Source organism: Merops nubicus, unplaced genomic scaffold (assembly GCF_000691845.1).
Source record: "Merops nubicus isolate BGI_N331 unplaced genomic scaffold, ASM69184v1 scaffold40150, whole genome shotgun sequence".
Lineage (NCBI taxonomy): Eukaryota > Metazoa > Chordata > Aves > Coraciiformes > Meropidae > Merops > Merops nubicus.
In genome coordinates, this window is record NW_008585747.1 from 26,513 (window position 1) to 39,348 (window position 12,836).

The window sequence follows — 12,836 nt, forward strand, 5'->3', positions numbered from 1 at the left end:
GAAGTACAGTGTTCAGAGCATGAATTTAGTTTTCTGACTGACGTTCATTACTAGCAAGTCCATAATTTTATCCTGTATGATCCCATGTTGTTATCTCTGTGTTTAACTGAGAAATGGCTTTATGAAAAGCCTCTGAGCACCTGTTTGAAAGTGACTTAGAATGCTGGCTCTAAGACTGCATCTTGTCTTCATCTTTATCATATTTGAATTCCACTGTGAAGTGCCAAACAAAAGCACATCAGAAATAATAATGAAAAGAAAAAGATCCCATGTAAATAATTGAGCTCTTGGCTGGTGTGATTGCATTTTACAATTAAAATGCTTTAATCCAGAAGTGCTGACTGTGTACACAGTGCCAATAGGAGTGATCACAGAAAGATGTGTATTTCCAGCAAGCACATAGAACACTTAGCCAGAGCTGATGTAAAATGAAAAAAAAGTTTAAAAAATACGTTTAACTAAGAAATTGAGAGCTATTCTGTTTTACTGGTGAAGATATTTACCTCTGTGCAAGTGACTTCCACCTTGGCTTAAATGACATTTCCTTTCTGAGATGCATGTTCACCATGCAGTAATAGTCCTTGCTAAATGTCCTGGGTGATGGTATTTAGCATTATTATTATACACTGAATGACCCCAGTGGTTTCCCATGAAATTTCTAGATGTTAGTAACTGGGTAAATGGTCCTCATCTTTTGGGTTTTTGCCTTCCCTTCAGCCACTGGTTCATGCTGTTATGCAGCTATCTCAGTTATGCTGGCACAACAGGTTTTGGGAGCTGTGCTGCAGATAGCCAAGGTTGCAGGGTGGAACAGACATTCTTCAGTGATGGTGATTTCTCAGTTGAGTGCTCTGGTTTCCAACTTGGCCTTACTTGAAGGGACTGCTAGGCCAGCTGAGAAAAGCATTCCCCATTGTTCGCTGGTGGCAGGAGAGAGAACTTCTTAAGCCAAAACTGTTGATGAACAGGGAACCTTCGCTACTCCCCTGCCTAGTTGACAAAAATATCTTTATTGCATTTAAGTAGAATTTGCTGGGGGAAAGCTGGGAGGAGTCCTTCACAAGCATTAAAGAACTTATTCTTTGAAAAATGCTCAGAGCAGTGGTAGCAGTCAAGTAGGAGTAGTTGCATGCATGCACCTGAGCACATCTTTGTTATCAGGTTTCTGATCAAACAAGAGTAGATTTCCTAAAAATCAGTAAGTCTGACCTTTAAAGTTGTGAGCAAAATTTCAGATTCGAAGTTTTTTTTTTTTTTTTTTTCTTGCTTGCATTTGCCATCTAAAAGTTAAAACAGTGTGTGTGTCTTGTCAGCCCTCAGCTTCCTGACACTGGGACTAGTTAAACCTTTATCTATGAGGCTCAAAGCTTCTCTGTAAACTTTTCATTTCAGCTTTAGGCACTTGAACTGTAATCAGATTGCCTCTTGACCTTTTTGAGGTGAACAGGTTGGACCTTAGGGGTGGATGAGAGACCTTTCTGGTCCTTCTCTTCAACTGCTCTGCCAGGTGTGCTCTGAGCCCACTCCAGTGTATCCATATCCTTCCACAGCTGTGGATACAGCTCAACAGGTTGTCCCAGCAGTGACCACATGGATACCAAACAGAGATGATGAAATATTCTTACTGGACATTTTCCTCACTATCTTAAGTGTTGTTTCAACTTCTTTTTTTCCTCCTCTTTCTCCTTTTTATTGCTAGTTTAACACTGGCTTAGCAAGCCTACCTGCTGTCTTTCCTGTCTGTGAGGACTGCCATGCACAAGCAGGGGTTGTAAACTCAGTCCTACAAAATAAACAGTATGTGTGAAGTAAACAGACTACTAGGGGATGGAAAGTGAATTCTCTTGGGTAGTTGAAATAGCACAGTCACTGCATCAGTCTTGGGAATATTGTCCTTCTGCTGGAATCTCTACCATTTGGAAGATTTACAGCAGATGGAGCAGCCTCTGGCTTTGTTGGCTTGTTTGTGTCTTTGGGTGTTCAAATGGACTAGTGGTTATCCAGAGACCTCCTGCACAGTTTTCCTGCTGTTGTGTTTTTGTTCTCTGGGGTTACATAATATTGAGAGCCAGGCCTCTGTTGTGAGACTGTTTGCACATTGCCTGCTATGTTTTGTTTAGGCAGTGCCTTTTGGTGTGGAGCTGGGGGGGAAGGGGGTGAGATGCAGAGAAAAGAAATAGAATGTGATTTAACATTAGTAATCTCCTGGGGAACTGTGTAGACTGAAGCAGTCCTGCTGTTTTGGTGCCAAGCAAACCTGCTTGGGTGCTTAATAGAGGGAGACATTGGCAAGCCCATTTCTTAAGAGATGGGTGATTAGATTTATTGTCAATCACTTTGTATTCCCTAGAATGATAAGTAATTTGTTTAAGAAACAGCTTTCTTGGAATGCAGGCTTAAAAATTAATCAGTGATCTGTTTGTTCTGTCTCCCTTAAGAGTATAAAAGCTTTTTTTTTCCCCACTTCTTTTGTTGTCGTGTTTTGCCACAAAAAACATTTTTTGTTGGGCAGTTCAGATCTACATGCAAGATTGTGGGTGGGTGAGATTAGTTAAATTTAACACCAATCTGATATGGCTGATAGGACACGTAAATAATGTTCCATTCTTGGTCGTAATTCAAAGAATGCAGAGATGGTTTACATCTGCCTTGACGTTAAAAAGCAATTCTCTAAGGTAGTTTTGTAGCAGTGCAAGAAGGCACGCATGTGTTAGCTTGCAACTGACAGGCTGGGTCTGGCAGATCTTGGTTTTCTACAGCAGTAATGTGTTTTGAGTGGCTGGGTTAGAGTCTGGGATGCAAAAATGCATAAAGAAACTTGCCACTGTAATCTGCCAAGCTGATAGATTTTTTTTGTTTTGTTTTAGATGAAGGACCTAGCTTGTACTTCTGACTCCTGTGTGCATGTAAGTTTGTGGACTTGATATCTAGTAATACATGCATCAGTTCAATTTATGACCCAAGCTCTGGGGCAAAGAAAAAATGAAAGCTGAATGCCTGTCTTGCAGAAAGGAATGTATAAATGAGTCATCCCACACCACTCTTAATGCCAGCATTGTAGAGGCAGCAGGTGGAGATGAAGGAAAAAGCTTGCTGGAAAATTGTAATCCGTGATGTAACCTCATCCCACCAAAAATCTCCCTTATTTAGCCTTGGTTGGTTCATCTGAAAGACTCCAGAGAGGAAGAAAGTCAAGTCTGTTCTGGGTTGGGTCAAAGATTAGGCATGCACATTTGCTTTGTGTTTGTCTCTGGGAGGTAGTTCGGCAAATCTCAGTGAACTCTCTGTACAAATCTTGATGAGAAGCAGTCATTTCCCGCTCATTTAGTGTGGTTTCCTAGTGGCCAGACTGCCCAGATAAACACTAGCCATGCTGCTGACAGCTAAGAGAAAGGGCTGGCACTAACACTGTGTGCAAGGGTCTGTCGTCTTTTTTTTTTTTTTTTTTTAAGCTTTTATCTTTTTCATATTGAAAATCATGTCTTATGCTTCTATTTTGCTACTTGATCTTCTGAACCACTGGGGGAGAAAAAGGGATTGTAACTAAGGGTCAGAATGATGAATGGTGATGCCCTTGTCCAGTTCGGGGTTCTACCACAGACTTCTCACATCAGGGCTCTGAGGCCTGGATTCATCCCCCAGTTTTAGTGCTTTCTTGAAGTTCTTGATGTCATTTCCCTGCAGAATCATTGGGAAGAGCTGGACGTGTCCAAGGAGGTTATTTAGGCTGTGCAAGATCTGAACTGTTCTCTGAAGATCCTATTCTTTTTTTTGAGTAAAGAATTAAGTTATTGTGCATTTAGATACCTCGCTAAGTTGCCTGAAGATAGGTGCTATGAATTTGAACCTATCGTGCATCCATTTCCCCACCTGCAAGATCTAAGTCCTCACTCTAACCTCCTAGGAGCTGTTTAGGTCAGCAGACAGATGTATTTCATTGCAGCAGCATTGCCCTTTTGCAATACAAAAGCTACTGGTAATTGTTTTGTTGTGAAAATCAATGGGCATGGGTGATTTGCTGAGCTTTACCTTTAGTGTAGTGGGACTGATTAACAAGCTAGTTTTAAGTATATATTGTCCCATCTGTTGAAGTTGACTGAGATGTAATGTCTTGACATCTTTGGTTAACATCCATTCAATCTGAAAAACAGGGCAAGGCAATACAGAGCCCTGAGAGAGGTCTTGCTTGTCAAAGTGACAAACTGCCCTTTCTGATTCAAAGGACCAGCTTGCGTGGCAGAGCTAAGTAGCTACTGGAGAAAGGGGAGGAGAGCATGGGAAAAATACCCTATTTGTTTAGGCCTTCCCCTGTATTTCTTTTTGTTTGTTGCTCTGAGTTGAAGCTCTTTGTTTTCCTTCCTGTGAAACAACAGCAGGTTGAGAGGAGCAAAGCCTCTGGGATTCTGCCTCTCCCACTTCTTTCTTATAAACTGTTTACAATCTCTGTCAGTTTTCTAGCTTTGTATGGAAAAGTTCAGTGGGTCAGCCTTCCCTTTAGCTTCATCCATCATTCCAGTCAATTAGAAATAGTTGAGGGCCAATTGCCCGGTCTTCCATTAACTGAGACACTTCAGATTTGTTTAAAATAGCATAAAAGCCCTCTTTGTTGACCGTTGGGCAGGCACTGTAGATTTCCCTGTGATGGGCAGTTACCGCGTGGCTGAACAGAACCCCAGTGTGTCTCTCAGTACTTGAGGGATGAATGTTACTACTACGGGCCTTGTCTGGGTTTTGATTGCTTCTCCTTCACCTCTGCCTCTTGCTTTCCCTGAAAGGTGTGATGCCTTCAGATGGTGAATTACCATGCCTGCTTGCAAAAAAAAAAGCTGCTCTTTGTGGCTTTTCAGAACTTATGTAGTTGAGGTTTTTTTTCAGTTGCTGAAATGTTCCTTTTTAACCTTGGTGCTTTAAAAGCCCTTGATGTTATTTGTTAGTCACTTGTCATGTGTGTTTCTGAAGGACAAAGGAAGTGTGTAAGTGTTCAGGAAACAGTTTGTGCATTGTGATGTGTGGCTGAGTTCATTCTGGTACCCCATGCCAGGACAGCCTGCTTTCATTTAGGGCTAAGGTTTCCCTTGTATTTTGAACTGACCAGCCTTAGGGTAGAGCTTGTGTGAGAGCTCTGACAGAGCTTGAAGCTTGTCATAGGTTCATGTGTTTGGGTTCATATTGAAGTGAGCTGAATCCATTGTGTATATACACATAGTTATGTATTTATATATATAAACCCCACTTTGTTTCACATGACTTTTAACCAGGGAAGTAGGCTTACTCTATCTGCTGAGTAGATATTTATGTATTCCCATCTTAAAATCATTGTCTGGCTCACAAAGGCTCCTTCCAGCATCGTGTGCTGCCTAGGCTTCAGTACAGGCTGGTCCATGTGCTTGTCATTGTTCCAGGGCCATTTTTGCCTGAATGTGTCATCATTTGATCCCAGCTGTGCAGCAGAGATTCCCCGCTGGTGAAGCGTTTGGTAGGTGTGCCTGAACACCCGTGCTTGGTGCTGAAGACCTGGAACTTGCTGTGTTCTTTTTGAACTGGAGGAGTGCTGCGTGAGGCAGTCCTTGAACATAACGCCTCTATGTTCTTCCAGAAGGTGTTTGGCCTCACGGCAGTGCAAGCACTGCTCTATGTGAGGATGTACCTGTTTCTCTGTTCCTGAAGCACAGTCTAAAAAGAATAAAACAGTCTCTCCTGTACAGCTGCCTCTCAGGGGATACAGACTTAGTGCTGGTTAGCTTGGATTCCACCTGTTGCACTACTGAGATGTGCAGAAAGCTCCCTGGACAAATCCAGGACAGAGAGCACAGCAGGGATCTTCAGTCTGTAGTGAAAGAGAAGGGGCTTTCACAAGACAGGAGGATATGATATTAAGCAGTTTTGAGAGTCTTCAGCTGCTGGGGAGCTGGATCTTTTACTGGGGCAAGGTTTACCACAAATAAACCAATTCAAACTCCACCAGTGATTTTCTTTCTCTTTGTCTTGTTGGGATACCAGTCTGTTGCAGAGCTCAAGATAGACTTTTTCAATTGGTGTGTTCCTTCAGACTTGCCCTTTTTTAATTCCTTTCTCCTCCACCCACCTGCAGCAAATAACAGCTTGAGGATGTGACTGAGCTGAAAGTGCAGACCTAAGTTAGAACAAGACCAGTGGAGCAGAATGTCAGCCTGGTACTTGACTCTGACAAAACTGGTGTTTGTCTGCTTCGCACTTACAATCTCATACTTTGCAGAGTTTGAAGCTTTAGTAAGTAATTTAAACAAAGTAGCAGGAGGAGAGACAATCTGCATTTAATTTAATTAGCATTGTTGTCCAACAACATTAATTATGCCCAGCCTTGTAATGTTTCACAGGAGGTGATACACTTGAGCTTTGTTTGCTGGGGTTGACTGAGGACAACTGTGTCCACTGGTGTAGAATCCAGCCTTTGTGCTCTGCAAAAACCTTCAAATTTGGTATCTGACAGTAGCCTGGAGTAAGCAGTAGCCTGAATAGCCTGCATTGCAATCTACTGAACAAAGAGTATCTCTGGGAGAATGATGATTCCATGTACATGTTTCCACTCTTTTTGAAGAGGGACTGTTTTAGTGGAAGTAATCATCTCCTGCAATTTTGTATTATTTCCAGTCTGTTTTAAATTGTTTCATAGAGAATAAAGAACTTTGTTTACTGTCTTAGAGTAGGATGTCTGATCCTCCTGGGGGAGGTTATTCTTTTATTAAAAAAAAAGATAAAATATCTACTTTGATGGAAATATAACTCTAGGAATTGAAATGGTGATGATTATAGAAGCTGTAGTATTCTAATGCAAAATAAGCCCTAGGAGATACGTGCCCTAAATGGTAAATCACTGTTTTTTAACAAAACAAGAATTACAGTTATTTTATGATTCTTGCTTATTTTACAAGGTCTTTAGCTGTTTCATCTGCACTTAACTTTTACAGGCTAGGGATAAATTGATTGTTGTTTTGCTTTTTAAATAGCTTGGCTGCTTTAAAGCATGCTGGAGATGCAAGCACAGATCAACAGGATAGGATTAGTTTGGTGCTCAGAGAGGCAGGGAGAAAAGCCATGACTACTGACACAGTATGCAGTAACTTGTAGTTTATGGGGTTTTGTGATCTTCTTGGAAGGAGACAAAGATGATGATACGAAAGGGACCTCACGGGTAGTGCTTAGCAAATTTGAGGAGACAAACACATTTCATGGTGGTATTACAAGACTTCCTGCTGCCATTTTAGAGGGGCTGTGGGGATCCTTCAGGGCCTTCAGAATGCTGATAGACCTCAGTGGCCCTTCATATGAGGCTTCTGCGCAGACACCTGGGAGCTCTATCTAAGTTCAGCCCTGAGCCTTCAGTCCATTCTTGGGTGATGCTGGAGAGGAATACTGGTCTCCAGCTGAGCTACAGCCATGCCTGTGCCTGGCTATGGACCCTATTGATTCTGACCCCCACTGGCAGACTGGCTTCCCAGCCTGACCTCAGACCTGCCCTGCCGCACTGGACCTGATCCTAACCCTGACCTTCAGATATGCTTCCTAGGTTGACCTTGAGGCCTCCCTCATCACTGGGATACATTGCTTCTTGATGTAGGGCCTGGCTGCCATTTCAGGTCTGTCCTGCTGGCCTTGCTCAGGTGCTGTGGAAATGGGGCCCAGCCAGCGAGGCCTCTGCCCAGCCGGCCGAAGGATCCCCCGCAGCACATCCCTCAGGGAGCTGCTGGAGAGCTGCTGGCCCTGCATGCTCCCAGTGACGTGATTTCTGTAGTCTGGCCTCGAGTGTTTCAAGGGGACAGTCTGTGGAGGAGGGGGGAGCCAGCCTTCAGGAGCTGTCAAGGATCCTGATGGTCTCCTATTGAAGACAACTGGAAAGAAGCTCCCTTTAGATTTGGTTGTCTTGGATGCTCAGCTGATGACAGTGGTTGTTGTGTTATGGCAGAGCTTTCTTGTGCTGGGGAACACACCCTTCTTTGATAGTAGTGAAGCACCATGGCACCTTGGCAAGTGAAATAGGAGAAAAGAAATTGTCTTGTCGCCTTTGTTAGTATTCAGAGCCCCCAGCAAGGTAAGTGAATTAGTGTTCTAAACTAGAATCACCATCCTCTAGCAGGCAGGGAACTACTGGTAGGATTATTAATTAGAGGTGTTGTGTTCCAGCTTAGTACTTGTGTTTTACTTTCAGTAATTACTCTTACCTGCCAAATGTTTGCAATTTGAGATGCTGAGATGTATTTAGCAAAAGAATGTCCTAAATACTGACTTAGCTGAGCACAGAGGAAGGTAGTTGAAAGGGGTAATGTGTCCCAGTTTCTGCAATTTGTGATGACCTAAAATCCTTAATGATGGAAACTGAGAACAGGTAATAATCTTTACAACTTTTCTACATTAATGTTAGCTTGCAGAAACTCCATGTTAGTGATGTAGAGAAAATACTGGTTTGGGAGATCAAAGAACCACCTTTTTAAGCTAATTCAGGGAGTAAAATGGATTTTATGCTGTCCTCTTTGCACACTGCATTCCTCAGTAGCTTACATAGTAAGGACACAAGAAGATGCAGTCTGGTTAGCTCTCTTGATGAGAGATCTGCCTTGAACCTAGCAAGCTTTTATTCTTTATGATGCTTAGGACAGTCCCATGCTAACAATTGCTTGCTTGTGTAGGAATGCAGATCTGTTCCATATATCCCCAAATCTTCATTTTAGAAGCAGCCAGAGGATAAAAAGTAGCACAGTGCTCATTTAAAGTCAATATGCTCTAGTTTGCAATTTGCTCATGTTTAAGTGCTCAGCTTTAAAGGTTCCCTTTGCCCACAGGCAGCCTGAATACAAAGGGAGACTTTTTTTTTTTCTAACAAAGAAAAAGTTTTCCAAAAGCTTAAAGAGCAAAATATTTCTTTCCACCTTCTATCTTCTCAGATTTCTTACCACAAAGCAGAGTTTGCCTCTGAACAATCTATAGGGGAACGAAGAGATAATTTGTGCGGTCACCTCAATGCAGCCAGAAATGAGAAAGATGGATACAATGTGTGTGTGTGTGTACATGTGTGAGAGCAGTGAGAACCTCACTTTAAATCAGTTTTGGCATGTGGTGCCTTGGAGATGACAAGGAGGCTTACAGGGATAAGGCCTAATGGAAAAAAATCTCAACACGTAGCTGGTTTCTTTGCTGTTGGCAAGGCTTGGGTTGCATGAAGATGAATAAAGTTCTGATGCTTTACTTGATACAGCATCATGTGTGTGTTTGAGTTCAGTGGGAAGCTTTACTGTGGCTTGGAGAAAAGAGAGCTGGAATACAGTATCTTCAAGAAAAAGTGAAGGGATTAATGTTTTAGTCCCAGGAGATAGTTTCCCTTCTGAAGCTGTGGACAGAAGACACAATGTGATGTCTGAACCCTACCATAAGGAGATTCACTGTGTATCACAAGTTAATGGCTGTAATGATTAAGTACTGCAAACTGGTAGGAGTGATTTTTTTTCTTTAGGATTCCAGAAGCCTTATTCCCTCTCTTATTCTGCAGTGTGAGTTATTCTGTGGTTTCAGTAGAAGTGGGAGTGGTGTTTGCTGATATCACCTCTGCTGATCTAGCTATGTGTGATCTTTGAAAGCTCTCCATGCTGCGTTTTGACTGGGATGACTGCCTGAGGCCTATTGTCATGGTGTTAGTTAATATTAGCACTTACCTGAAAATGAAAGTGCTTTCCTTACTGAAGTCCAAGTTCCAGAATGTCAGAATACAGCTGTAAATAGAGGGAACTGAACAGGAGCATCCCAGCTTGTTTCAAAGGAGAGTGTAGGTCACACAAGGCTTAAATGATGCTCTTCCCTGTGGAGCTTCATGAGACCTCGGTACCCTGCTCCTGCTCAGCAGCATAAGGTCACTTGGAAGGATGCTGTCCTTCAGGGCTTGCACAAAACAAGGCACAGCCAAAGGGGAAGTCTGGAGTTCCTTGCTGAGGTGAAATGAAGTTTTTCTAAATAAAATACTGTAAAATAAAAGGTCGTGGTTCGCTTGTGTTGAAGCTGCTTGTAGGTAGAGAATGTTGAACCCTGTATGTCATTAGCCTCAGCACCTGCATGGCAACAGTTTCATCTCAGTTGTTTTGTAGGTCTGTGATGTGATGGTTTACTGAATTTGCCCATTGCCTTTTCTTTAGGGCAAGTGTGTTCACTTTCCAATTTAGGACTCTGTGTCATTTGGTTTTTTTAATATGGGGAAAGTAAGTGTGTCTGTGTGTATGTTCCTTAATAAAGATTGTTCTTTGTGTGCATGTTTGACAAAATATGCAAATAGCAGCCCAGCTTGGGCTTCGTGGCCTGTGTAGCCCAATACCTTCAGAGCTTATAATGCAATGAACAGTCTGTCATTTCATTCTACATAGTTGAGGATTCATAATGCTGGGGAAATATTTTATTTCTCAGTATGTAAGCTGATTGCTTATCGGCTGCTTGCTGTGAAACCTCTGAAATACATACATCTACCAAAGGGGAGCTTCTCTGATTTCTCTGCTGAGACACAATTGTGTAAGAAAAGGAAAGTTCGTGTTAGTGCTGGCGAGAAGCAGAAACATTCTCTTTGGGCAGTATCCCTGCAAGAACTGGCCTTTGATCTGCTTGCTTTCTGTTGCTCTATGTTGTCTGTTATAAATTTTAAACAAGCTTGTAACCAGTTATATCTTAGGGATTCAGGGAAGAGAAGACATCAGAAGGGGTAGTATTTCACGTAAGTCAGCGATTACTCTCTAGCTATCTAATTTTTTAAATTATCACTGCTTTGGACAGTTTGAGAAATGTCAGTTTAATAGTAGGTCTTGATGCTTTACAGCCTTCTGTAGTCTGTAACTGAGTGTATTTTATCAAATGGAAATCGACTTTTAATGGTGTGGAAGAAGAACTGCTCTGAAAGCCAATGGTCCTCTTCACTGCAGAACAGAATGAATCTTTTTCCAAACAAAAATTCCCCTACTCCTACATGGGGCAATGAAGGGAAAGCTTAAAGCAGGGTTAAATAAAGGCAGTAGTCTGTTAGTCTGTAGTAGGTTGCCTATAGATATAAAGTCCTTGATAGATGCTTCACATGATTTCCACTTACTGAGCTGAGCCCAGTTATACCAGCATAGCTGCAGCATGCTTTTTTTGAGGCAGTAAATACTTTTCCCTCTGAATCTCTACTTGCAAGTTGTTGGGTAAAATGCATATTGCAATTGAGGAAGCTGAAATCAATAGAACAGTTTTGCCACGATGGTAGAAGTAAAAAGTTAATGTTCTTTTTACCTGTTTCTTTAGGAACAAAGCCCCAGTAATCAGACATCAATAGCAATGATGCAAGAGCCTCAAGAAATGGTGGAAGAGACAGTTACTGTGGAGGAAGATCCAGGCACTCCCACTTCCCATGTGTCTGTCGTGACTTCTGAAGATGGAACCACGAGGAGAACTGAAACCAAGGTGAGAGGTTAATAACCAATGAGGAAAATGGCAAAACATGACTTAATCACAAAATAAATATAGCAGGGAGTAGCATTTTAAGATTTACTTTATTGTACTGAAACAGTTAACAGCATTGCCTTGCAAACACATATGGTGATAAAAGAAGTAGGTGAGCTGATAGGGTTTGGAGTAGAATACTCATGCAGCTGAGGAAAATGTGCTTGGAAAGAAGTCTTCAAATTAGTTATGATCTATAATAACGGTGTGTGGTTATGTGTTTGTCCTTCAGAACAGGAAACATTTAAATAACACCATAGCATTTAAATTCTGCAACAATCTTGTGAATGGAATTTTTCTCCTGATGCATGGGGAAAACTGGCTGTGTTCTGAAGTGACCTGTACCTCAAGTTTGGCTGTATTACACATGTTGTTGTATATGTTCTGAATTTCCTGATGTTTTTTTGTTCCGTTGTGTGAGATAACTTTGCAGTCTCTGAGCAGGTGCTGTGTTCATGGCTGCCTTGTGTGGTTTCTGGTACCACTAGAACATCAATGTGCCTTGTCATTTGGGTCTTGGAAGTTGAGCTGAAATCTGTTAGGTGTTGGTCTTGTGAAAGATTGAGTGATTCCCTTTGTAAAAACTTACAAACAGCACTGATTAAAATAAGAGACTGTCCAACTGCTTGCTGTGTATAAAGGAGTTGAACAGAGATCACTGAATGTATTGGTGTTTATTTTCACTGGCATTCCAGAATTACAGTCCTCTAAGATACCTATTCCAGATGTCAGATCCTCAAGTTGAAGTAAATGAACACTTATTTCTTGAGGTCAGTAAGTCTGCACACATTATTATAAATGGAGTATCTGGTTTATTATTTGTTTCAGTTAGAAGTTAAGTATAACTGTTTTAGTTTCTCATTGTTGGAAGGAGCTGAAGGTCTTAAAATAAAACTAACAAAGAAATATAGCATCTTCATTAGCTCTTCAAATAATCTCAGGTATTTAGTCTCTGACTTAATTGAAAGAAGTGTTGTTTTCTTTCTAGCAGCAGCAACAACTGTTATTTACAGGAAGGAAATGATAAAATTACTGTGGTGATGGACACCTTTTTATACGCACTAGGAGCAGTGCATAGTTGTAGGAGATTGTAAGTGCAGATATGCAAGGGAACAAAGTGATAGCTACGACTGTAAAAAGAGAGGAGAGGCCATGCAGTGGTCTCTAGATAACAGGACCACACGGAATGAAATAGTTTGCCTGAAATAGTCATGCCACTGATAAAGCTGCATGTTTGTCATAGCATAAAAGGTGCAATTTTTTCCTAGGTGCAGTGTACCTGCTATTTTTCTGTCTTCCCACAGAAAAGGACAGTGGCATCTCCAAAACAAGCATTGTATCTGCCTGTACGG

The 12,836-nt window shown here is 41.7% G+C and overlaps 1 protein-coding gene across 1 annotated transcript in view; it reads left to right on the plus strand.

Moving 5' to 3' along the window:
- Nucleotides 1-11,292: 11,292 nt before the first annotated feature.
- LOC103780501 (armadillo repeat protein deleted in velo-cardio-facial syndrome homolog) overlaps nucleotides 11,293-12,836 on the plus strand; it is a gene marked incomplete at its 3' end in the record, with an annotated part of 18,677 nt that continues 17,133 nt past the window's right edge. The window contains exon 1 of the mRNA XM_008948192.1: nucleotides 11,293-11,445. Coding sequence (XP_008946440.1) covers nucleotides 11,320-11,445 — 126 coding nt within the window. The remainder of the gene's footprint in view (nucleotides 11,446-12,836) is intronic.